Source organism: Sapajus apella, unplaced genomic scaffold, assembly GCF_009761245.1.
Source record: "Sapajus apella isolate SASKATOON/1434 unplaced genomic scaffold, GSC_monkey_1.0 scaffold24, whole genome shotgun sequence".
In the NCBI taxonomy this organism is placed as follows: domain Eukaryota; kingdom Metazoa; phylum Chordata; class Mammalia; order Primates; family Cebidae; genus Sapajus; species Sapajus apella.
Window position 1 is genome coordinate 14,314,218 of NW_022436964.1, and position 27,942 is coordinate 14,342,159.

Consider the following 27,942-nt stretch of genomic DNA (forward strand, 5'->3'; position numbering starts at 1 on the left):
AAAAAAACTGAATTATAGATTTTTTTAAATGCAGCTCCATTATTTTTACATGTGTACAATTTGCTTAAGTTATGCTAATCATAATTGCCCAGCAAAAAGATTCTATACAAATAGAGTCCCAAAATCTAAAGTTCCAGTCTTGAGCACTAAATATGTCAGACTTACGCACACAGAAATGGTAGTAAGCTAAATCACTTTAAATATCAAAATAGAGTAAGTTAAGTTCCCTGAACTATTATTGCTCATGGATCAATGTTTGGAGAGAGACCTAAGCAAGGCAGAAGTAATGAAAAAAATACATTTTTTAGTATTTTTTATATTATATAAATATATATCAATTAATTAATTAAATGAAAAGAACACTGCAAGGAAGATATTGTTGGCCCTGCTGTACCCACCTGGCCCTGTAAATCTGCCACTGTTATTAGTATTCTATGACACCAAATTCATCTCTTGGATTCTGAAACCCATAAATGTAATTGTGAACATCTTTTTTTGTTTTACTAAGTACAAACTAGACAGATGTGAACATCCTGATTGATCTCAGATGCTGACACGCAGACTTCTACCAGTTGAAAAAGCGAGATTCATTTGCCTGCTCTCCCTAAACTCAGCATCTCTGCTTCCTATTATAATCTGGAACCAGTTAGAGCAGTGCACATCCATGGTAACCATCAATATAACTAGTTCCTTCAATCACCCAGTAACGTAAAATAATAGGCTATTCTTCATGACACACAGCAAAACAAGATTTTGCTTTGTTCATTGCTTGTATAAGCTTTATTTTATGCTTGTCCTTAACCTGTTCTCAACAGACATCCTACCGCAAACCCAACCCTACTATGCCAAATGAAGCTATCAGTTAAGGTAGGTGCAAACAGCTATGCCTAAACAAACTGCTTATTCTTGGGTCTATCTATGCTGTCTAGTGAAATGGAGAGGTCTCTGTTTCCACGGATTAAAAACAGATGCAGGATAAACAAGACCTGAAGAGGGCTTATGTTGAGTCTTTGAGGCTAGGGAATGAATCATCTCATCCAACACAATATAAATGATGTTTCCCAGCCTGAAATTGCTTATGACCCTTCAAAAGAGTATTGGTTTACTCATTTACAAAGGAATTATTGGACAATAGTTAACTGAAGACTAGGCTTTTTAGTTTCATTACATTTATGGGGATACGTTTTCCATTTATATTAAGTATATTATATACATAGATGTGGTTCCAAAGCAAGCGTCTTGGCCAAACTCGCTTTATAGCTATACTTGCCCTCAAAAGTCTTTATAACATGGAAAGATTAATACTTATGCACATCACCAGTTGAAAGCCACTGACCTATACAAAAGGATAAAACACAAGGAAAGTCTAAATGCAGATATCTGTGCATGAAAATCCTCCTGACTTTGAAATAGCTTTCACACCATTTACCTTGAAAAATAGCACAAGGTGGTGGTTAAGATGATAGAATCTTAGGTTTGAATCAAGGCTCTGCCTCGCTAGCTGTGTGTCATTGTGCAAGTTACTTGCCTATCTGTGCTTCAATGTACTCATCTGTAAAATGGCCACAATAATAGTGCCTACTTCATACTTTATATGAGTTGAAATTTATATAGCATGTAGAATAATGCCTGGAGGATAGCAAGTGTTTAGTAAGTGTCTGTGAAACAAAAATTTTGAAAAATAAATGAATGGGTTAGAAATTTTAAAGTGTTTCCTGTAGGGTTTATGCCATTTTGTCTTGATGATCAACCTCTATAACCTTAATACCTCTTTAAAAATGTGTTCGTTGTAACGATCAGATATTATATGTGAAAGCCTCTGGCATAGAATCTGATGTGTGCGTCTCTAGGATGGTTGTAACCAGAATTGTTTGCTAGATAATCATAAACACTTGCTGTACTTGGGCTTGAAATTTGTTATATCAGATCCATGTCAACTCTATTTGAAGGTTGTAGGAAAAATCTCAGCCATTTGCTTTGTGTCTGTGCATGTTGGCATGTCCTGTTGTGGCCCCAGTGAACAGTTATCACTTTAATTCCACTAGACACCTTAAGTAGAATTGCATCCTATGCATATTTTTTCTTGTAGTCAGTTCACATATCCAATTCATGCATCAGGCTACTCCCTTGTATCTTGTTAGCTTATCTTAGTATTCAGCTGGACTTGACCGCAATTGCTTTCTTTTAGCCCTCCACTCTCCTCTTTTTCTCCGTCATCTCTCTCTTCTCTCTCTCCTGTGTGTATGTATGTGTATATTTGTATGATTGAGAATGCAGCACAAGGCATGAATATTAACTGTCCCCTTTTTACTAAACAGTTGCACAAGATGTAAAGAAAGGAAGACAGAATATTCTTTTATAAGCTCCCTAAGTTCTTAAACACCCCATGAATGCTGGTCTATCAAAGCCCAGCAAACAGTTTTTGTTTCATAATTCGACAAGGGATGTAAGTGGAAAAAGCCCAACTTGTTTTCTTTCTGTGTAGGATCCAGAAACTCACCAATTTTGATACGGCTTGTGGTTTAGTTTTAGGATCTTCCCACAGGTCTATTCAGACCAACTTGGCCAAAGGAAATGCTGTTCACATAGCATTGTTTACAGTGGCCCTGCATGAAGCATTAGCTTATTAAAACTGTGATGGCGATATTAAAAAAAAAAAAAAAAACGTAGGTCAGCTTTGACATGTCACCAGTTTGTACTGTGGAATGTTTATGTGTTGGCAAAGTGAAGCCATCTAATTTTCAAACACTCTAATGAATATTGTCAACTTAATTGATCATTGCTCTGTCTGTGTGTGTGCATGTGCGCATTTCCAGGCATAAAAGAAACATACAGGTTTTCCATAAGCCACCTATTTCACTTTTAAAAAGAAATAGCAACTCTCCTGTCTTCATGAAGACTGAAAATAAGATTTTGAATCTACCCTTTCTCTATACCTACTTTATGATGGGTGTCACTGTTGAGTGAAACCGTCTAGAAAATTGTTCCGGTTAACCTCTGACTATAGCTTTGGTTTAGGTTTCTCACCTCAAAAAAGTTTAAGGTGCTTAAGGAACAGAAGGAACTTTCCTGCCTCCTAGCTGATTGTTCTTTGACACAGCAGGTGCAGTGAACAGTGTGAACTAAGCAGCAACCATTAAGGAGCTTAGCTGCAGTGAGAAAAGCTGGGTTTCTGCCCTGATATCATCAATAAGAACCTTGTTCCCTCTCCCAAGCCTCATACTTTGAGGTTTTCATCTACCTATAAAGGTTGGTTTTGCTCAAACCAGATTCAAAATCAGCTTTCTCTTGGCAGACTGCTGTTTGGCCAATAAAGGTAGGGCAGCTGTGTATGTGGGTGGGATTGAGAGGAAACCTGAGCCCTCCCATGCATTTTCCTTTGCCCTCCATTTCTTACAATAGGTGGACATGCAAAGGAGTCTGGGAGTCACTGCTGCAGACTGCACAGGACCAACATTCAGCCACCTTCACTTCTCCCACCTGGATACAGCAGGGCTGTTCCCTATTTCATGTAAGGGTACTGAGGATCTGTTGGGGAAAACAGAAGTCATGAAGAGAGGGTTTGCTTAGTAGATGAGAAACCATCAGGCCAGAGGTGGAATGGATGAGGAGCAATTACTCAGTTTCTTTAATAAATCCAATGAAGGATTTTAAGTAACGCCTTACTGTTAGAAGTTTATCTCCTTGGAGCTTGATTTGATCCTCTGAGGTCCTTCCAAAGGCCCCACATGCTGCTGTCCCTGCTCCCACCCCTCAGTGCTCTTTGCTTTCATCCAGGTACTCCCTGGCATTACTCCAGACCAGGGACCTTCTTGTGTTCACAGGTTGCAGCCGACCCCCGTCCACCTCTGGACCAAGCAGTGCCTGATGCTTAGAGCATCCTTTCCCCATAGAGCCTCTTAGCCAACTCTCTCATCTGAGGTTGGGGTCTTGGTTCAAATCTTGCCTTCTCAATGTGGCTTACAGCCACCACCACCTGCCGTGGACCTCTCGCATCACACCTCATCCTTCCTACCCCGTGTTCCCTACTTTCTCCCACAGCATTTATCACCTCCTGACAGCCTGCTTAGCTCATTTATTTATTATGCTGTTGATTCTTTTCTGTCCATCCACTATCACCATCATCATTCCTTCCCCAGTATAGAATAGTCTAGGGGCAGGGAGCATTGATGTTTTGCTCACTCGTGTATCCCAAGCACTTAGAACAGTGCATGACACACAGTAGGGGCTCCATAAATACCTGTTGAATGAACAATAAGGGAAGCTAGAAATGTGTCATTGTCACTGTTATTAACACTATTCCTGTTATCATCATTAGATCAGGCTTAAAGATGAGGACACTCAGGCTCAGACACATCAAAGGACTTATCCATAGGACATTGATGGCAAAATGCCAGATCTAAGCCTCAGTCGGAACCTACCCGAGGTTAGTGCCTTGTGTCTAGTGATCTCACAAAATGATTTTGTAAGGTGGTTAGTTGTGGATAGCCACCAAAATAGGAAATGTAGGATAATGTGATTATTTAAACTATAACTTAAAAAATGATGAACAGCAAAGTGTTCTTTCCTTTCCCTCTTTGCCCAGCCCCAACCCCACTTCACTTGATTGGTATCTCAGTTTATTATTTTTTAACAGATAAATCTAGGCTGGGCACAGTGGCCCATGCCTATAATCCTGGCACTTTGGGAAACCAAGATGGGTGGATCACCTGAGGTCAGGAGTCAAGACCAGCCTGACCAACATGGCAAAAACCCTGCCTCCACTAAAAATACAAACGTAGCCGGGCATGGTGGCACTTGCCTGTAATCCCAGCTACTTGGGAGGCTGAGGTGAGAGAATCACTTGAACCCGAGAGGTGGAGGTTGCAACGAGCCAAGATCATGCCATTGCACTCCAGCCTGGGCAACAAGAACGAAACTCTGTCTCAAAAAATAAATAAAACAAAATAAATAAAAACAGATAAATCTGTCAAGATGACAATGTTTATATGTCGTATTTTAACTGACATGTGTCAGTGTTGCCTGGGAAAGAAAAACGTTGTTAGTCTACTGTGTGAGGCTGTCACCCAACTATTTGATCATACTCGTAGCAGTTCATATTCAGCATGCAGCTGGACACGTAGAGAACTCTCACAACACGAGAGCCAACAGCTGCTTAGATTCGAAGTGGAACATGGACTGCCCATTATCTGGATTCTTGATTGTTTGAGAAACATGAAAAGCTCAAGTTTTAACAGTAAACAGAGCTTGGGATCCAGAGGGCACCGAGAGGAATGAGTGCCTGCAGATCAGAGAGATTAGAGCCCGGACTGTGAGCTGTGAGTACAAATGGGTTTCTTGCATTGTCTCTTACCAGGGGATTTGTAAATAATGCCAGAAGGAACTTGTTTGCTTATGTATGCATTCCCGAATATTAGGAGCCACATTGATGGTTTCTGTAGATGTCATATAACCCCGCAGGCACAATCCAATGGGAGCCAACAGGAGCCGTAGATTATTTCTTTGGAGGTGGTACAGCCTCATGTCCACGGATGTGCATGTACACATAGACATGCAGTCCGGCTCACTGGACTGATCCTTCCAGGCACAGAGCGCCCTGATGTGAGGTTTCTGGTTCTTCTCCTATGACGACCCCTCTTGAAGAGGGCCCTGGCTCTTCCCTCTTCAAATACTCTAACACTCTAAATATGTATGGGCTTCTGAAAAGTAATACGATCCCATTTAGAACAGAAACAACAAGCATATTCCTCAACGTGTGGCCTGTAGGCTAAGGTAGTGTGGACCCAGAGCAAAAACCTTCTACGGTAAAGGCAATGAGAAGGGACTCCAGCTCCCTTCATCTGCAGGGGAAAGGGTGCCTCCTCCTGCCCGAATTGCTCTGAAAGGTGTATTATTGCCCATCGAGGAGTTGTGATAAATTACAGGCAGGTGGACAGCAACACAAAAATCTAGAAGAGCCAGGCACGGTGGCTCACACTTGTAATCCCAGCACTTTGGGAGGCCGAAGTGGGTGTATCATGATGTCAGGAGTTCAAAACCAGCCTGACCAACATGGTGAAACCCCATCTCTACCAAAAAAAAACACAAAAATTAGCCAGGCATGGTGGCATGTGCCTGTTATCCCAGCTACTCAGGAGGCTGAGGCAGAAGAATCGCTTGAACCCAGGAGGTGTCATTGCACTCCAGCCTGGGTGACAGAGCGAGACTCCATGTAAAGAAAAAAAAAAAAAAAGGAAAAGAAAAAATCTGGAAGAGTAACTTATTTTATGTTTTCTCCGAAAGTTGTTTGTTGTTTTTGTTTGAAGAAGAAAAGAGTTTATCTAATTGTATTTGGTATATGCACATATCAAAAGGAAGGTGTAATGATGATGATGAGGCAAGCCCTGAGTAAAACCGTGAGTTAAACACAATTATTTCCATTCTTCCAACCCTTCCCAGAGCCTCCCTCCCCCTTCTCACAGCCCCTCCCTTCTCTGATGAAACTACTAGTCAAGGAAGTCGATTCTGTCTAAGGTCTCAGCGACTGTGTCCTCAACCAGAGAAAAATGTTGATTGTAAGAAAACAGAACTGCACAAACTAGGTTTAATAAAGACTGACTATAAGTATCTAAGAGAAAACTGCAGAGGCATTCAAAGACAGGAAGCGGAGCACGACATGGGTGAGCTGACTGGGGGCAAAACCGGAAGTGGTTTTGGAAAGTCAGAATCAGAAGACATGACCACTCTCATCTGCTTTTCTCTCTGCTTCTCTCCTGCCTCAATCAATAATCAATCAATCATCTCCTTCTCTCTTGCTCTCTCTCCCATTTCCTTCCTCCCCTCTTCCCCCATCCCTCTCTCATATGGCTATCTTCACATTACCCAGTGAGGTCTGGCTCTATATGATCTTTAAATTAAGTACTTGTCATCATCTAACTTAAGTCTCTGCAATTCTGTTTTATTTCTAAAAATAAAGAATCCAGTTAGTCAGTTGTCATTCAGTGAACTCACTCTTTCTCAGTCAATGGTGGGATCTGCTTCAATCAGCTGCAGCCTGAATTGAGTGAAGGAAAGTGAGGAAATGAGCAAAGGACTTTGTCAGCCTGAAGGACACAGGGCTGCCTCTTCCAGCTGTAAGCAGGGCAAGGGAAGTTTAACTTGTGTATCAGGTATCTATCAACAGAAAAATGCTGTAGAAAAAACCACCCTAGAATTCAGGAACTTCATGCTGCAAGCATGTATTGAGCTCACAAAACTGAGAGTTGGCTGGATGGTTCTTTTGGTCTAGGCTGGGCTCAATCACATGCCAGGGGTCAGGTGGCTCTCACCTGCTCCAGAACAGCCTCAACTCAGACAACAGAAGCAGCTGGAAGCAAAGGTTCCCTGTGTTTGTGTCTCCAACAGGCTGGCTCACGTGTATCTCTTACAGTAATGGCGGAAGTGAAAAAAGTGGAACAGAAACATCAAGGGCTTTTCCAAGGTTCTGTGTGGGTCACATTTCCTAACATCTCATTCACCAAAGCAACCCACATGGCCGAAGTCAGAATCAAGGGGTGAGGAAAGAGATCCTACCTGTTTAGTGATAGAACTTCTAACATCACATGACAAAGTGGCAAGGATACAGGGAGGGGAGAGAAACTGGGGCTGTTAATGCAATCAGTCTCCATGGCAGCAAACACACTGGCATGTACAATAGACTAGTTTAGATATATATTCTTCCCTGGCAAGATTTGTACAAGATCTTTCTGATATTAATTTCTGATATAAAATAATGAAACACTAAGGTGGGAATTTTGAAGGCTTCTTCAAATAAATGATAATTTTTGTATCCAGGTAAAGCTAGATATGTAGGATAGGAAGAACATGGAACCAAATAACAGAGGGAATTGAATTCTCCCCCCTTCTCCCTCAGGACGCTCTTTCCCCCATACCTCCCCGCTGCCCCACCAACACATAAACAATATACCTAGGTTTGTGATATCCTGCTTTCTAACTCACTGGATTAAAAAATGAGACATTCAGTTTAATAGTGGGTTCTAAATAGCTCAAAGCTGAAATTGTGTACAAATAGCATATAGACCCAAGCCAAGAAGGTCCTGAAGAGTCTGAGGCTATATCATTGGTCCCCTTTTCTCCCCAGGTGGGGGCTGAGTTCCATTTAATGCAGTAGGAGCTAGTTTGCTTTTCTGCCAGGAATAAAAAGATTAAGGTTCTACAAGTAACCTACAGTTGGCTCCTGAGACAGATGATTCAGTTTGGGGCATATTCAAGTCTCTTGCTCCTCTTCCTGGAATCATGGAGTGACAAAATACCAGGAATAGAAGGAATTTAGAGAGCCCCATTCACTAGTCTGTAACCTTTGTTCTACTTTTTAATAGTTTTAGTTAAATTGGCTCATTTTTTAAAAATTTAATTTATTTTTAAAAGTTTATGACCAGAAGTTGAAAATCAGTATCATTTGACATAAATAGAAGGTAACCACGAAATAAACAGAGTGAAAAACCCTACATTGTTATGAAATTCTACCAGATGCTTGAGCCTTCACCCCACCCAGTGCTTCCTAAAAAGGGAATTTAGCAAACATTAAGGAAGTGTTAAAGAAATAGTATGCTTAAACTGACACTTTCTCTGAGATGGAGTCAGGAAGATGGAAAGAGGTTTGATAGGATCATCACTATCTAGTTCAGTGCTATTTAATGCCCTACTTCTGTGTCCTAAAGTCATCTTGGACTTCCAGAGATCTGTGTGTGTTGCACTGCAGGGAATATCAGTAGCCCAACTCCCTTCGTTCATGGCGGAGAAACCAAGGCCTCCCATCAATTTCCAGTGGCTGCCATTGTGCCATGTCATTACCAGTTAGCATCTTACCTAGTGTTTGGGTTAGGTGAAGAGAAAAAAATTAAGCCACAAAAGAAGTAAAAGAGGGATGCTAGTGGATGGTGCTTTTGACTGTAGAAAGTTGGGCTTGCCTGGTTTTCAGCGACCTCTGCTCTTCCTGTCCACTATAAGAGGATATTGATACTCACCTACCAAAAGCAGTAGAAAGAGCTTCATGTTTCTACAGAGAAAACATCTGTCTGAACTCACCACAATCAAAGCCCCTCAGATAAGGAAACATCTAGAAAGATGTGACCATGCAAAGGGAGGCATCTCCAGTTGTCTTGCCACAGAAAACGTTGTGTCAGGAAAAGGCCAAAGAGCAGTGCTATCTAAATCAAATTCGCCTTCCCGGTAAGCTGCAGCAGCTGTGCTAATGGCATTCTGAATCCTCCATAGCAAACTGTATGGCCTTTCAAAAGGAGGTGGAGAAATCCTCTTTGTCTCGTTATCTTTTCAAGATGGATTTTTAGTTGAAAATCCTTTCTTTAAAAAAAAATAGGATAAATGTAGTCAGATACTCAACTAAGCCCTTTATTCCACTGCCTGTGATTTGGACTGAGCTTTTGAAACATTTCTTCAAGCAGGAGAGGAAGAGACATTCTCAAAGAAATACCCTTTTTCGTCATTTTTTTAAGGACAACTGTGATTATATCAAACATTGTTGGCATTTCATTTTAAATTTCTCTCTTTGGGGACAAGATGGTATGCACATTAAATAAATAAATACTTCTTTTCCCTGCATATTATAGGATGGAATGAAAAGGGCACGTGTCTTAATCTTTGGGATGGAGGTGCCTGCACGTGGTACCTCTTACATGAATCTAATTTCTCTCTCTACCCTCCGAACCTTTAAACTGTTCTATGTACTCGTACTTCATCTGAACAGCTCAGGCCAACTTATTCATGTCGATGGGGACAAGAATAATCCACGTCTAATGAACTGTTTCTGCATTTGTTCATAATTGAGAGAGTCCTCTCAATCCCATGTTGGCTCTTTCTTCAGAGGCACCTGAAGGAAAGAGACTTTGTAGCTTAACGGTCTTTTGTAGACATCCTGATTTTGTTCTTTCTGACCCTAAAGCTTCCTGAGCCCCACTACTTCATATGTAAAATGGGAAACATTAGACCTATCATGTCAAAATATTGTAAAGATTAAAATAAGGTGGTATAAGTCAAGCTCATGGCACAGAACCTTGCATTTAAGCCTGCAATAGGTGGCCACTAATAGTATTACATTGGCAAGGCCATTTGAAGTAGAGCAGAGTACATGTACACTTCAGGGTCAGACAGAGGGTAGTGCCCATTTCTGCTTTATTCATACTTGTACCTTCCCTGCCAGTTGCCACTGGCACATTAGCAGGAACTTGGTATTTTTGGATACATGGAATGGTTCTGGCATTACCCCCTTATTCGCTGTGTGGTCTTGTGTAAGGGATTTCCCCTCAGCACATGTTTCCTCAACCATAAAACAGGGACAGTGCATTTCTTACAGCACTGGTATGAACATGAAACACAATGACCAGTGTAGTGTGCCCAGCAGAGACTGGTACATACTGGGCTTTCCATGGATGTTTATTTCCAAATCTCCACTCTCCTTCACTTTTGAGGATCCCAAATAAGGGAAAAACTAGGAGGATCAGGATTTTCTGGGAAAGCATCATTTTTAAAGCTATCTTTAAAAACAGACAGGGGGCAGGGTCCTCAGATCCAGGATGTATGTGGAGGAATTCCACCACCCTCAAAGGATGGTCCCTTGTCACAAGTGTCAGAGTCTGGGATAAGCAGAATGTTTGATTCTGACCCTTTTTGGTTCCTGGGCAACTGTGATATAGTATAGGGCAGGTACTGGCCAGGTCATGTGGCTTGAGGAGGATCCTGAAAAGGAACAACACTGATCTTTCACCCCAGACCTCACATTTCTACAGGGGCTAAGAGAAAGGTCCCTTCTCTTGCGTCAATTTCAGTTGGTTGGTATGCTTTCAGGAGTTTTGAGAAGGATTCCAAAGTCACATCTTGGCTCAAAGGGAAAAAATATCAAGACTAACTGGCAATGTCTGTCATGGATGCAAGATGGGGTATTGTGGTTGGTTTGCCATGGAGATTTACACAACAGCATCTAGAGAGAGATTTTCTATGCCTTTGTCAAAGACCAGGTATATTGCTTTAACCTTGGCAATTACCAAAAGCCAAAAACCAAAAAGTCTATTTTTTACCTCTGTCAGTTTTTTGCTGTCACAGGAGCCACCCTATATTGACAGGTCATGATGACACTTGACGAGGTCTTGACGTAAATAGGAAAATAGACACTAAACCAGTGAAATGGAGGAACTGTAACTCACAGAAATGCCGGACATGCAGGTCACATGTGTAGTATGTGACATCCATGTCTGCATGCATTCAGCAAATGTTTATTCAGCACCTACTACATGCCAGGCAGTGTTCTAGAGGCTCTTTTGTTTAGTGAACTAGAGATAAAAATCTTGCCCCGTGAGGCTTATGTTCCAGTAAGGGATGCCACTGACTTGTTATAAAAGTTTATGTATGAAAAACATTTCAACCATTAGGAGGCTGTGCTCCAGAAGCTCCACAACAGATATAGGGAGGGCTTTCTTACTACCATCAATGTACTCTGGCAGGATTGTACCTGTACACCCTATTAATTTGTTCTAGAGCCCGATCATCCATTTCTACTTATTCATGCATAGTTAGCAGAAATGGCACTTCCAGGCTTCTGCCATGTGATGTGTCAAAGTGACCCTCATAATAAACCATAGAAAATCTGAATCTTCAAATGTTTGATCCCTTCTAATTTGGCCACTGCTGCATAGATGTGGCCTTCTCACTCTGCACCTGCACCTCACCTTGAGGCCCCTATGACTTAATCTTAAACGATGAACAGCTTCTAGAATAACTTTTCTTCATTTTAGCTTTGGCCAGGTGCTTTGCTGAAGTTTCCCAGCTGCATTTCCTACAGGTTTGATAATAGATCTAACCTGTGTCATTAGTTTCTGAGTCAAAGATCCCAGGCGAAGTCACCAACCCACATTCCCTAAACATCCACCTATGTGCCATCTTGGGTTCATGTCCTGGGGCATTTCCCTGGGAACATAACTCTCCAGAAACTGGTCAGTGCCATAAGACAATCCAGATAATTTACTCCCCATCCTGGAATCTGCTGGTTGTCAGAGCTTTAAGGCACCAGTTTCTTCAGTGGTAGACATGCTAAGTTTGAGTCATAGCACTTTCTAGGGCAGATAACTACCCAGAACAAGGACATCATTAGAAACCATTCTAAAACAACATTTTGCATTAACTGCTGCATATAATGCTCACTGATTCTTTGCTGATATTACCAAATGAAGGCTGTTTCTTAATTATCCATTTTTATCATCATTATCACAGTAACAAGGATCATCTAATTCATTTATATTTCCCTTATTGCTGTTGAACCTAGGTGATGTTTGTCAGGCTGGTCCTGACTACCAGACTGTTCTGTGTGGCCAGGCCAGAGGGACTATAGCAGTTGAAACACGAGTGCTTCCTCAGAACCCCCATCCAAGCCCGTATCACACAATCATGCAGTGTTTTGTTTCCTTTCTCTGCCCCCACTAAATTGTGAGTTCTTTAAGAACAGGAAGCATCTCTCTAATTCCCAGTATACCCTGTATTCAGCATAGCATAACTACTCAATACATACAACTTACCCCAAGCAGTTATTTCTGCTGTTTGTTGGTGTCTACACAGAGATATGAACAGGAGCCAGAGGAAATATGTATTGAGTAGTTATGATATGCTGAATACAGGGTATACTGGGAATTAGAGAGAGCTATTATTAGTGATTGCAATACAAAGAGGAATAAAGCATAGTTCCTGAGAAGCCCAAAGTCTATCAATTATAGAAAGAACATACTAATGATGACATCAGCTAATGTTCATTGAGTGCTATGTGCTAGACACTGAACTACATGCTCTGCATGCATTATCTTGTGTAATTATTTTGACAGTAATATACTGTTACCACTCCCACTTTAAAGATCAGGAAGCTAAAGTTTATGGACAAAGCTAAAGAAAGATCCTTTGAAAATGGCAGAGCCAGGATTTTTTGAGGTTTTCTGTTTTTTTTTTGTTTTGTTTTTGAGACAGGGTCTTGCTATGTCACCCAGGCTGGAGTGCAGTGACACAGTGTCAGCTCACTGCAACCTCAGCCTTCTAGGTTCAAGCAATTCTCCTACCTCAGCCTCCCAAGTAGCTGGGACTACAGGTGTGTGCCACCATGCCTGACTAATTTTTGTACTGTTAATAGAGATGGAGTTTCGCCATGTTGGCCAGGCTGGTCTCAAACTCCTGACTTCAGGTGATCTGCCCACCTCGGCCTCCCAAAGTGCTGGGATTACAGGCATGAGCCACTGCCTGCAGCCAGAGTCCGGGTTTGAACTCTTGTCTGCCTGGTTATAATACATGTCCCCACACTAAATCAATACTACCTCTACTAAAGCAGGATGAGTAAAAAAGGTGGGGGAAGCTGGAATAAACTAATACCCAAAAGATTGGCAGGAGGCTCCCAGCGCTAGTCCTGTTGACATTAAATCAAATCTTCAATAAAGGTATTAAGATTCTCTCTCTCTCTCTCTCTCCCCCCCCCCCCATATATATATATATGGTATATAGTTTATATATTTTAAGCTGGCCCAATATTTTAATTAGTGAGGGCCTTTGAGGAACCAAGCAGAGGAACTCAGCAGACACCTGGAAGTATGTTGATGGCACTTTCTGAAAGCCCATGGAAATGCACATGGACCACTTGAAACAAGCAAACACCTATTGTTCCTTGTTTCCTCTCTCAGCTGGGCATAGGGGCCAAGTGGAGGAAGTGTCTTCATGGCCATCCTTCAATAAAGAGGAGCATAAATGAGCTCTGCCTCTCCCAAGTTTATTTTACATTCTCTCAGAATGGAGTCAAGAAATGGACATCAGGGACCACATTTGTAAAAATTATGTAAGTTCTGTAACTTACCCCAAGCAGTTATTTCTGCTCTTTGTTGGTGTCTACACAGAGACCTGAACAGGAGCCAGACGAATGGGCAGAATAGAGGAGCAACCAGCCGACCAGACTGTCAGGGTGGGAAGAAGTGGGTGGAGTAGGTGCGAGAAGCTTCACAGAGGAGAGAAAAACAAAGCAATGATTTCACGAGGCCTGTGGCCAAGTGGGTAGCAGAGACCCTGAAATCTGGTTGAGTGTAAGAAGATTCCTTACCAAGCTGAGGGCAGGTTTTCTGGAAAGAACCTAAGAAAAGAGCTAATGACCCCTCAGAGCTAAAACTAAGCATCACAAGTAGGCCTGCGGAGGTATGGGAAACGTCTACTAGTGTTCAACAAGACTGTGTCCCATGATCTCCTGTATTCATGCAATACTCATCCTGTACAGGTACATGTAGATGTGCGACATGTATGCACTGAGCCAGGTGATGGGAAATCCTGAAGAACAACTTTCCACCAGGAATCTTGTGTAGAATACAGATGAGCAGACTGGCAATGGTGATACAGTGTGAGAGACCCCCAAGAGGGCAGGCAGAGGGTGCTCTGGGATTGTAAGAAAGATACCTACCCAAGTCCTTGTTTGAAGGGGCAGTAAGGGAGCTGGGTGGGCTTTGGAAAGCCAGGTGAGCACTAAAGAATGAGCAGGATTCACCCAGGTGAAGCATGTGAATGGGAGCAAGGTAGCAAAGGGGTCTTTTAGAAGCCAAGAAGCAGCAAGGCTCAAAATCAGGAAGTAAGAGAGCACATGGCATTTCTAGGAACTGCAAGAAACTCAGTCTGGTTTGTGCTCAGAGGGAGAGGTGGGAGGTGGCAAGATGTGGCCCAGCGCTAGCCACTCTCAGACTTAGACTGCATGCCAAAGCCAGGGTACCTTCATTGCTGAGTTTTCCTCCCAAGGGTGGAAATGATCAGGACCTCTTACAGGGCTGTCTTGGGTGTTTAGTGCCACAACTGCTGATAATAAAAAAAAAGATTCTTACTCCTCAAAAATGCCTGATTCTGCATCCAATCATCTTGGCGGGCAGAACCAAAGGAAGCACTTTGCTCATCTTTTCTTGGCCACAAGATTTTCTTGGTGTCCTAATGTTATTAAAATCCTCATAGGCTGAGAAGATGCATTTTGGGCTTCAGAGCATGTCAAAAGTTATATAATTTTCCCAGCCTAATTCTAGCTCAGTGGGCTCAACTATCGTGGCAATTGAGAATTACCTAGAAAGTTTTAAAAGAAATGCTGATGCCTGGGGCACCCTCAGAGATTCTGATTCAATTGTCTGGAGCCAAGCTGGGCACTGGTATTTTTTAAAGCTCCCCAGGTGATCCCCAGGGCAGCCAGGGTTGAGAATCACTGTAGAATATGCAGCCTAGCAACAGAAACTCTTGAGAAAGGAATGGATGCCTCTTGCCAGGTACTCCAGCCGAGTAGATTCTGGGTCAACTTTTCAAATCTCCCTGGCAGATCATCAAAAGCAGCCTGTGGCAACTGCTGAGACCTCTTGGTGCTCCTCCCACTCCCCCACTCTCCGCTGTTACAGATAGATGCAAAGAGCTCTGTTCTAAAGCCACTATAGGGGGCTAAAGAGGCGGGCTACCTCACCCATGCCTGGCACCTCACGGCATCATCTGGCTCCCTGAGCCACATTGTCTGTGCAGCACTAAGAAGCTTTGTCAAAGATTTTTTTTCTTGCATTTACCCGGAAATTCCAAGCAGGCCTCATTAGCACATTACTCAGACTCAGCCAATCCCACATATCACCTTCCTCCTCACCCCCACCTCCAGACTTTTTTTTCTTCATTTGCCCATTTATTCACTGCAGTTGGATTTTGTTTCCTGTGCCCTGAAAAGCACATTTTTGGAATGGAAATGCTGCTGGAAGAATGTGGGTGGCTGTGAGCTCAACGATCCTGGCCAATCACCCCTCATTGCCCTCCTGGCGAAATCCCATCCATCAGGAGTACCGGGCAACAAGCCCTCTAAATACTTCCCAAGGAGCTGCCCTGTGTTGTTCCTTCTGTATGGAGACAGCAAATCGGCAGCTGAAGCTCCCAGGTTGTTTCTTGTAGCAGTTAACAGCTGCCCTAGTGTTAATTCCCAATCAATAGCCCAGAGATGCTGCTACTCTTACAGCTGTCGGGCTGACAGCCTCTACAGCACATTTTGAAAGTAACTTGCCAGTGGTGGGACTCTCTGCTCCTTGGGTACACCCAAGAGAAGTCCTCATCAGGCTTCAGAAGGGGCACCAAGTGCCCCTTACCCAGTGTAAAGGCCTAGCGGCAGGCTGAACAAGCAGGTGGCTCCACCCCTCTTCTGGTCAGGTGATAACTTGGGGACACAGTGGAACTGTGGGCTCCCCACCCAGAGTAGCAGCCCCTCAAGATATTCATGAAGCTCTCATTTTTCAATTTTGGCTTGTTTCGAACTTTTTTCTGCTTGAGATGGCTATTATATTTCTTCCATCTAAAACCCTCATTCAAATCCATCTTCTTTTTTTTTTTTTTTCCCTAACTCAAATAGCCACAGTTTCTCATTTCTTGCCTGTGTTGCTCCCTCCAGCTCCCTGTGGACAGAATGAGACCCGAGAAGATGGTAAAATAATCCAGCTTCCTCCTTGCAAGACAGGAGCTTGGATCGTGCCAGCCATCATGGCCTGCTACCTCTTAGTGGCAAACATCTTGCTGGTCAACCTCCTCATTGCTGTCTTTAAGTAAGTGGATCCTTCAGGGCACATGGGGTGGACGAGGACAGCAGGGCTGAAGGGGAGTCAGTGCTGCAGAAAACAGTGGGTTTTTCTCACTTGATTCTCTTTGGTCTCTATTTTAGCAATACATTTTTTGAAGTAAAATCAATATCCAACCAAGTGTGGAAGTTTCAGAGGTATCAGCTCATCATGACTTTCCATGAAAGGCCAGTTCTGCCCCCACCACTGATCATCTTTAGCCACATGACCATGATATTCCAGCACCTGTGCTGCCGATGGAGGAAACACGAGAGCGACCCGGATGAAAGGGACTACGGCCTGAGTACGCTTCAAGTGACAGCCCAGCCACCACAAATCAGAACTCCCTACCACTTCCTATAGGCAATCATGCAGGACAGCATGGCCACCTAGGTCCTCCCACCTCCTGCAGACCATGGACAGCTCTGAAGGCTTGGAGAGGATTGGGGCATAGGGGAGTTGGTGTGAATGAGAAATAATGTCAGAAAGAAGATGGTAGAGGCTGAAATAGAGCACTCTTAGCCTCAAGTCTTTCATAGGGAGATATGATCAGTCTCCAGCAGGGCTGTTTTAGCACCTTCATAAGTTCTAAGTGTCTTGCTTTCCAAGAGATCTCAACCCAAAATACATTAACCATATCAATATGCCACCCAAGGCTCCATTATGTACAATTTAAGCAATAACCTCTGGACCTATAACTTTTTCCAGACTTAAACATTTTCCTAAACCTTAGGGATTGTGTCTAGATTGTGCCTCATGAAAAGACCAGCCCTACTTTCTGTTACTTGAAGGACAAAACAGAAGACCCTTTACCATCCACCTTCCAGCCCAGTGTTTCTAACAGGAGGTTCTATTAGCATTGAGGTGGAACAATTCCTTATTGCATAGGATCGTGCCACACATTACAGGAGGTTTGACACATCCAGCCTCCACACACGGAATGCTAGTAACTCCCACAGGTTCCTAAATACCCCTTGGGTCCCACGCTCCATTAAGAACCACTGGGAATCCAGCCCCATACCAACAAGCTCCTATGGTTTCTCAAAGTGTGTCAAACAGGCCATCTACGTCAAATCTACTGAGCAAGCGCCCCTGGGAGTATAGCCCAGGAGTCTACCTCCCTCTGTGGGGTCACCAGTATACCTAAGGTTTGAAACCAAAATGATATGGTCAACAGCTTCTCTGAAGCTCTTAACACCCTCCGTGACCTTGCAATGCCCAACTTGTTTTTAGACATCAACATTAGAGAGAGCTGGGAATTCCAGAATTCACTGTACTGTATCCATCTGAAACACAAATTTAAGCAAACAGAAAAGTTGGAGGGGTCAGGGTGGATGACCTATGAAATAAACCCTAAGCTTCTTGACTCAGGAACCCTAGCCAATGTGAAGGAGCCTGGGGTACAAAATCAGGGACGGCAGGATGCTCTAAAGAATGATGGCCTGCAGTGAGTAACATGCTGAGGGCTCGCTCAGGGTCCCAAAACAATTTACAAGAAAGCATGATTCGTTTGTGGTAGAAAAGAAACCTCACTTATCCAGGGAAGGTAGGAAGGGGGTGTCTGTAAGTACAATGCAGGAAGTAGGACAATCTGGAGATCCATTTCTGTTCCAGTGCCCACACCCTTGCCGAAGTCCAGAGGACTGCACAAGCCAGACGCTGGCTTAGGTGAGAGCCAGATCCATACAGCTGCTGTGCATGGTTTTCTTGTCATTATCATCAATGAGAGCAACAAAAGCATTGCCAGGTCACCGGATGCTCAGAAGAAAAGAACAGCCATGTCCACTTTTTCAGAGAAGAAAGATTTTAGTGCTGTGGCTGGGTCGGAAAGGATGAAGGTCAGGGCCAAGGGCCCTGCCTTGTACACATCCATCGGGGAAACTGAACTTTTCACTATCCATCTGTAGTCTTAATTAAAAGAACCCAGGGTACTGCCAAGTTCTGGCAGAGCCTCAGACACAAAAGCACTCTGAAATGTAAAATTGAATTTTTAAAAAATAGTATTTTATTTTTGCTAAAAAGGCATTACATATAGCCAAAGAAGTTAAATGAAGTGCCAGCAGAGTAAGTATTAAATATACTCCCTGGAGTCTCAAATATAGCAATAGCGATAGCAGCAAGAGCAATCGTCTGTGATTTGACGGCCTCTCTAAACTGCCTCTTTTCATTCCCCTCCTTCCAGGCTAAAATGCTCTGAATTTCATGAGTGAATCTCAAGTGTCCCCTGTAATACAGGTCTGCCTCACCTTAGGAAGCCTCCCGTATTTGACAAAAGCAGTCTGAATACTGGTATTTTCTTTCCTCTCACCTGCTTTTACATCCATACTTTCCATACCCCAGGCAAATTCAGACTAATGTGTCAAAGCAAGCAAGAGCCACCTCAGCAAACTAAATCTCTGAGGGTCTAAAATCCCGGGCTCCAAACATTTGGGACAATCCCTATTGCATCTCAAGGGCATGAGATTAGAAGAGGGACTTGTCCCATTGATGCAATTGGCAAAGCAGTTCTCTCACCCTAACCCTGATTCATAAACCAATTAAAGGTTCAACTTTCCACTGGGCTCTTTCTACTGCTGTGTCGGTTATGAATCCATTTACCTCTTAATAACAGAAACCAGGCTAACAATAACACAAATAAATAAGGCTTCATTTTTTTCACGTAACAAAAGTCAAGAGCCCAGAGCTCAACAACAGCTCATTGAAGTCAAAGATCCAGAGTCCTCCTATTTTTAGGCTCAGTTATTCTTTTTGTGCTCTCTTGTTTCATGGCCACAAAATATCTGCCTCACCTCTAGTCATCACGTTCATGTTCCAGGCAGGAAAAAGAGGGGACGGTGAAAAACTATAGAAGAAAGCAACCAAATCTCTATATTTTATCAGGAAAGTAAAATCTCTTCCCAAGACACCACCCCTCCTTCCAGCAGACTTTTGTTTCTTGGCCCAAACTGGGTCCTCGTGGCTGCCGCTAGCTTCAAGGGAAACTGGAAATTTTGTGTTTGGCTTTGTCAGCTCAGTAGCAGGAAAGTAAAAAAGGAGAAGGAGGGTGCAAAAGGGCTTTTAGTAAGGCCAATCAATATGTCTCTCTGCCCCACCCCCAGCCCAGAAGTTTTTGAGCTTTTAAGATACCTCTATGCTTTGAATAGCTTCCTTGATGTAGCTTTTTCCCTAGCCTCACGGCTTGCCTAATTCTACCCAGCTCCTGCAGTAAACCAGTTATGCTCAGGTGAACTTCAGAGACCCATAATAAATCTCATGTTCAGAAAGAACATGGTGATGGAAGTTGCCTAATTGGATTTGGATTTCATTTGAGACTTGGCAAGGAATCCAGGACCCCTTTCCCCACTGGATTTATATTGGGACTGTCATTAGGCTCACAAAACAGAGCCATTGCTTTTACTTCTCTCCCTCATGGCTTTTTTTTTTTTTTTTTTTTTGTCATAGAACTCTTCATAACTGATGATGAGCTCAAGAAAGTACATGACTTTGAAGAGCAGTGCATAGAAGAATACTTCAGAGAAAAGGATGATCGGTTCAATTCATCCAATGATGAGAGGATACGAGTGACTTCGGAAAGGTGTGTTTCATGGACGCATGCCTCCGGCAGATGTGCTGTGCCGGGGCATGCTTTATCCGTTGAGTTTATTCACACAGTCACAAAACAGAGACCTTTTGTGTCTGTTTTTATTGTTTGAGAAATCATGGAGCTTGTGAAAGAACAGAACCTTGCCTAAAGTGTCTACAGATCAAAATCCCAGACTTACAGATCCTACGCTTCTCCAGCAGGCAGTAGAAGCTGTCCTCCCAGACAGAAGAGAATTTTGAGTACAGGACAGCCTGAGGTTGCAGGCTCAGACCAGAAATTGGAAAGTTCTGACCCAGACGAATCCCAAGTGAGACTCACCCGACTCTAGGCTCCCCAGCAGTTTATGTTTTGTGTAGGCTATTGAATGTCTTTTCCAAAGGAGTTGAACAGCCCTAGTGCCTGGCTTATATGGGTGCCCAACACCTTCTGAATAAATGACAGTAAGAGAGTTGTAAATTAGCTAAAATAATAATTAGGATTTTTACCCATAATTGTTTTTTTTTTCTTTTTATAGAACAAGATAAAAACAAAAAATTAAATCAGATTTTTCTACCCAGTGGTTATATACGTTTAGATCTCATTGGTAGGCAGGAGGACTATAAAAAAAATCTTCCAACTGAAGGATATACCTCAGAGTATTTTTTTTTTTAAAGAGAGAGAAAGAGACAGAAATCTTCAAATAAATAGAAGAGAAATTTTAAACCTAATAAGTCTAGCTTTATGAAAATACCCTTACATTTTCTTATTTTTCTTATTTTGCTGTAGTCTAATAAAACCTTCATTCCAGGCTGGCACATTCAGAACCTAGCATTTGGGAACCACTGTTCTGAAGAACACCCAGAATATTATAAAACATTGGTGTAACTTTAAATTTTAAGCATTTGCAATATAAAGATGGCAGAAGCAAATTAGAAATAGTGTAGAAAGGCATAACATATTGATGACTTTAGTCAGTATGACTCAGGCTTCTAAGATTCAAGGCAGTCACCTTCAGTTTTCATGAAATGACATTTTGTCTGCTCATCCACTTCAGACTTCCTCTAGTGGCTCTGTAGAAATTACATAAATGGTATATTCTGTCCCTGGCCTTTTATTTGTTTAAAGAATTCTGTCTAGATAAGTAGGTATACACACATATGCCATTGAGTGATTGTATCCATCAGTACTCAGCCAATACTAATAAAGTTTAAAGCAATGCACAGATTTTATACACATCTGTTGCTGCACATCTGTTACATTTTATGATGATATAATGTAAAGCAATTTTCTGGCAAACAGAAGAAGGAACTAAAAGTCTGAAGATATTTCTCATTCTGAGGCCTTGAGAAAGCTATTTATTAATGGACATATAAGTACGTAGTTCCCCGGAAACTGTGCTATGTGGACACGTTACCGATTGTTCAGACATGTTTACAAGGCATTTTTCTACAGGCCTTTGAAATGCTTTTTAAATTCAGAAAAGCCATAGACCTGGTGGGAAACAGAGTTAGGGAAAAAAAGAGTGTTAAGATGCAAGGAAAACTTTGCCTCCGGAGGAACTAGAACCAGGAGGTGCAGCACCAGCACATATGAATAAATTGTGACCATTTCACTAATTCTGACAACAAACAGAAACTAATGTACATCTACTTGAGCCTCTGGCCCCATGCCTGCAAACCCTTTAAGACTACTCCTTCCCCAAGGCCCCGTTCCTTTCTGGGTAATTACAGAGCTCCATCCTCAAAGAGGATGGCCAAGGTGAACAATTTCCAAAAGTCCAGGACAGAATGTAGATCCACCCTCCCTGTGTCCTAGCCATTAAATTGACCTGGAGTAGTGGGGGCCTAAAGGACCAAGATGACCTCATGACCAAGCCCAGATATCAGAGAAACAAACCTAAGCCACACTTCATACTGCTGCTTCTGTTTGTGTGTGTGTGGCGGGGGGGGGGGGGGTGAGTTTTAATGCTTTTGCTGTCGCTGCTGTTAGTTTTTTTTGCATTTGTAAGTGAACCAAAAGATAACATCTCTCAACACTGTAATTGCTCTCAGCACAACAGACACACCATAGGGTGCACAAGGGAACAGAAATTAACCAAGGGAAGAACAGATCCGTATTACCAGTCTCAAACATCTAGGACGTGTCCTGAGTGTAGCAGCAGGTGAAATCACCTGTCCTATTTACGTTTGAGTGAGAGAAAGATATGGATATGGATATGTATGTATAAACACACATTTGGAAAGGTACGTATGGTTAGATTTACCTAAATTAGCTGTGCGTAGTCTATACAGTATGTAGAATAGTATATAGTTTTACCTTCCCATTAGATAACCCCAATAACAGGGATTTGAAATCAACATTAAGAGCTGGCTCTTTGTCCTGCTAAAAGACTTAGGAAAAGGGGCTTCTTTACAGAATAAGCTTCATACTCCTCCTCCTGCCACTGCCCTTAAAACACAAGTTATTTAAACAGGTTGTATTTGGGTGAGTCTTCTTAGAAATACAAAGCTACCCCCGTAATTATCCATTTAAATGGATCATTATTCAATCACACTTTTGCAGCACGGTGGTATGTAAAGAGCTAAATACAAATTCAGGAGATCATTAACACCTCATAGGAACTTGATTCTGAAAAATCCTTGTCTTTCCCCTTTTTTATATAGCCATGACCCTGATGCATCTAGAGAAATTCTAGAATATAATGAGCTAGTGGAGTAACCAATGCCCTATGCTTTATTTGGGATAATATCTAACTAATGATAATTATACTCTAATAACCAAGCTTTTCATCTATTAAGCAACATTGGTGACTGGCGTTTTTTTTTTTTTTTTTTTTTTTTTGCCAAGGAGCTTTGGACTCTTGGCTGAAGATAACCAATACTTGATGACTGTTTCATCCAGTTCTGTGCTCACTATCTTTTTATGAGTTCAGTTCTGTTTCAATATGTGAATACCAGGCTTTCACCATTGCCAGGCAGTAAGCGACACACTAAGGACCCAAAAGGTGGGCTTTAGTCCTCAGGAAACATGCAGCCTCATTGAATTCTTGTGTACATACCAACAGGGATGACCAGAAGCATCCAACCCAGCAGTTCTCAATCTCCAGCAGGTCTCAAAATCATCTGGAGGGCTTGCTACAACACAGGTTGGCTGGGTACCCCCTTCCCACCCCTAGAGTTTCTGATTCACTAGGTCTGGGGTAAAGCCTGAAAATTGCACTTTTTTTTTAATTTGAGGCAGAGTCTTGCTCTGTCGCCAGGCTGGAGTGCGGGGACACAATCTCGGCTCACTGCAACCTCTGCCTCCTGGGTTCAAGTGATTCTCCTGCCTCAGCTTCCCAAGTAGCTGGGACTACAGGTGCCTGCCACCATGCCCAGCTAATTTTTGTACTTTTAGTAGAGTTGGGGTTTCACCACGTTGGCCAGGATGGTCTCAATCTCTTGACCTCGTGATCCATCTGCCTCACCCTCCCAAAGTGCTGGGATTACAGGCATGAGCCACCGCGCCCAGCCCAAAAAATGCATTTCTAACATGTTTCCAGATGATGCTGATGTAATGTTGACCCTGCTTGTCTGGGAACCATACTTTAAGAACCACTGATGGAAAACAATGGACACCTTTAAGTCCAAACCTGGGACAGGATGGTGCTGAATTATTCACTGTAAATCATATAAAATCCTGGCATCTTACATTTGGAAACTGTTCTGGAGGTCACTGAGTACAGACTGCTTGTACCCAAAGCACTTGTTTCCTCCACACACCTGACCAATGGCAACTTAAGAAACATGTTCTGAGCAACTGACACAAGCAAGGCCTGAGTAGGAGGAGAGGATACAGGGAGCCTACTTTGAAATAGTGCACTATCTAGTTACTCGCAACCTTGATTTGAATACCTCCTGGAAAAGAGGAGAAACTGGCTATGCTATCAGTCTTAGAAATGAATACAGGAAAAGACTTTTCTATCTGAAAATTAAGGCCGGGCATGGTGGTTCACACCTGTAACCCCAGCACTTTGAGACGCTGAGGTAGGCAGATCACCTGAGTTCAGGAGTTCAAGACCAGCCTGGCCAACATGGGGAAACCCGGTCTCTACTAAAAATACAAACAGCCAGGCATGGTGGCAGGCATCTTGTAATCCCAGCTACTTGAGGGACTGAAGTAGGAGAATCACTTGAACCCGGGAGGTGGAGGCTGCAGTGAACAGAGATGGGGCCACTACACTCCAGCCTGGCCAACTGAATGAGACCTTGCCTAAAATAAATAAATAAAAGAAAGAAAGAAAATTAAAATTATTTTCTCTCTGAAATAATATTTTACATATGTGAAGATCATTGTCATCTCCCCACGGCGCTGTGTCTTTTCCAAACTAGATATCCCATGATTATTTAATTGCTTATCCTACTTTCCAGCAGATCGTCCACTACCCTGCTCACTTTCTCCATATGCACTTCAAATTGCCAACATCCTTTAAATGTGGTGTCTAAGCTAAACTCAATTCCCTGTGTTGTAATCAGAACCTAAATTTAATTCCTTTATCCATTCATTTACTTTTTTTGAGCACCTACTGTGCACTGGACTAGTACATATAGAGTAGGACAAGGAATTATCTTCATGGTATAATGGAAAGAACACAATATAATGTGCATAGTATAGTATAACAAAATTTTAATACTAATTCTGCAGTAACTAGCTGTGTGACCTTGAGCAACTTACTCAACTCCTCTTAACCTATGTCCCCATTCATAAAATGGAGTATTAAGACTTAACTAGAGAGTATTAAAAGTTACTGAGATACATATGTATGAGGTATTATGCTTTCAGTAAATGGTGATTATTATTTTTTGATCTACACAGTAGGTGTGCTATACAATTATATTACTATTCTTAGCGACCAAGTCACATCTTTGGTTCCAAGTACACTTTCAATGAATTAAACCAGGGCTTTTATACATGAGCTGATTCAATATCCTCAGACTTCTTCTTGTGAAATGTTTGTTTTAACCTGGAATCCAGATTTAATAGTTATTACTATAAAATTTTTCTTTATTTTTTTCCCTTTAGCTCATTATTTCAGCACCTCAAGTATTTTTGGATCCTGACTTTTTCATCTATTAATTTTTCATCCTGTTCATTTTAGGCCATCATTTGTTTGATGACCACACTTACTATATCTTTGACATAGTTCACCAAAATGTTCACAAGCACAGATCAGGTAAAACAAGTCAGAGGACCACGGCATGACTCCAAAAACTATCTTTCATGATGACATCAGCTCATTGCTCTACCATCTCTCCTTTGGTTAATTAGCCAGCTAGGTATTCCCATTTCTCCAGGTGGCCCAGCATGTCAACCTCCTGTCTAAAACCACAAGGTACAGCACAGATACTGTGCATCTATGTCAATATGTTGGTCTTGATTATCAAAAAAGGGGCAAGATTAATACTGATCTCATGCAACCTCCTGTTAAGTAACCTTATCATTTTTAAGCAATCGAAAAATACCATCTGTTTAATTACCTACTACTGAGCCATTTTATAATGCTGCCCAGAATTTATGTCAAATTTACGTAATTTCTAGAATCCAGGAATTTTAAATATCAGGAAAAGTTTTTTCTATCTCCAATTTCTTGGCATTTGTTTTTATTTCCCATTGGTTTTTAAGGGTTGCCTACATTTTCTGGTGATCACAGTTGCGAGTTCTTTTAGGGTTCCTTTAACCCACTGAAAGCATACTTCAAAAAATGCTGGCTTGTGGGCAACATCTGCCCACACAGGGCTGTTTTGCTGGACTTGCAGTGATTGTTAAAATTCATCCTGAATATGTCTTTGGAGTAGGCATGCTCTCCACTGCCACAGAGTCCCTGCCTCCATCATCTGACATCCAGCCTGCTTTCCCGACACACTTGATCTGCCTGCCTATAGGCATTTAATCCCCCAGACTCTTGATTAAAGCATCCAGATCATCCCACCATCACCCAACCTGCCAGGCTTCACTTGTCAGAGGAAGTTTGAGGTTTGAATTTTCTCCTTGATGGCAACATTTAAGCAAAAGCAAGGATTTAGCACTGTTCCTAATGTCATCTTTTAATTTAGCATTCTTCCCCAAACAAGTAAGGTTTTTTGCCCTTTTTCATTGTACCTAGATCCAAAAAGTGATAGAAACATAACTATTAATAGTATATTCAAGGCCAGGCACAGAAAGACAAACATCACATGTTCTTGCTTATTTGTGGGACCTAAAATTCAAATCAATTGAACTCATGGGCATAAAGAGTCGAAGGATGGTTTCCAGAGGCTGGGAAGGGTAGTGTGGGGTTGGAGAGGGGAGGGAATGGTTAATAGGAACAAAAAAAAATAGAAAGAATGAATAAGACCTACTATTTGATAGCACAATGGGGTGAATATACTCAATAATAACTTAATTGTATATTTTAAAATAAAGAATGTAATTGGCTTATTTGTAACTGAAAGGATAAATGATTGAGAGGATGGATACCTCACTCTCCATGATGTGCTCATTTCAGCTCGCATGCCTGTGTCAAAACATCTCATGTACCCCATAAATATATACATACACCTACTATGTACCCACAAAATTAAGTAAAAAGTCAGAAAAAATAGTATATTCAACTTAAAATTTTTCATTACAATGGCAGATTGAAATGACTTAGGATATATGAAATTCATAATATGTTTTTGAATCAGCTTAAGCCAAAAAGCTGAGCTTCATCCACCTCCCACCATATCTTTTTCCAAAGCTAATCTTTGGTCTCTGCACTGAATAAGTTTAAACTTGTTTCTCTTTTTCTCCCCAGAGTTAATGAGAAGGATAATTAACCCAAAGGGAAGGGTAGGTGGCCCTAAAGGACTTAATAATTCATAGGTTAGATATGAGACTGTGGATAAGCAGGAATTTGCTATAACTGTTCTGCATCATTGCCTTTGATTGGAAACCTGTGTTCCCTTTTCCAACAGGATCCCCAAGGATTGAATTCATGCAATACGGGATTGCTTGTATCCTATCCTCCATGCACCCCACTGCCAGCACTCAGGGAATGTCTGAAATTTAGAACAGGCACGGCCAGTCAATACTCTGTTCTTTTACCACATTTTCTTTCACCACATTTCAAGGTTATCAGAAAGGAAGGCGAAGTTCCATAAAATAGCATAACAATTCTTAAGGAATTGCACGTGGAAGCCAAAATACTCTTTGCCACCACAATCTTTTGAATGCTGTTTTCCTGGCATTTCTTTTTATTTTCTGGAGATCACAATTAGGAGCTACTTCTCCAAACTGTGAGGACATACTGCTGGCTGAAGAGGCTAGTTATCATCTTAGCTGGGGTTTTGCACCTACCTATTGGGCCTCCTCTCATGGGCCACCCCACAGCTTTCCAGCACCCCATTGTGTCCCTGCTCTGATAACCTCTTGAGTTATTCAGAAATGAGCCATTTGAGGTTGGAGATTTGAAAGAGGGAACGTTCAATAATGAGTTCCTCCCATAGCAGCTCCTCCTCTCTGCAGTGCCTCTTTTTTCTTAGTCACTTTAGGTATCTGTCTCCTTAAATTATCCATAAATTTGTTATCATCCATATATATCTCCATTTGTATCCCCCAAATTCTTTGATCAGAATCAGTTCTCAGTGACTACAATCATGACCCAAAACTGTTGGTGTGTACCTCAGGCCTGTTTATATCTGTGACACCTCTCCATTTACACTGAACTTTTTTTTTTTCATTTTTTGAGACAGGGTCTCACTGTGTCACCCA

At 42.0% G+C, this 27,942-nt stretch overlaps 1 protein-coding gene across 20 annotated transcripts in view; it reads left to right on the forward strand.

Annotated features, from left to right (window-relative positions):
- The window catches only part of TRPM3 (transient receptor potential cation channel subfamily M member 3), a 921,715-nt gene that overhangs the window by 880,918 nt on the left and 12,855 nt on the right, over positions 1–27,942 (forward strand). For all 20 annotated transcript variants that reach the window (XM_032290701.1, XM_032290713.1, XM_032290703.1 and 17 more), the window contains 3 exons: positions 16,448–16,598; positions 16,715–16,914; positions 20,052–20,184. In XM_032290701.1, coding sequence (XP_032146592.1) covers positions 16,448–16,598; positions 16,715–16,914; positions 20,052–20,184 — 484 coding nt within the window. The remainder of the gene's footprint in view (positions 1–16,447; positions 16,599–16,714; positions 16,915–20,051; positions 20,185–27,942) is intronic.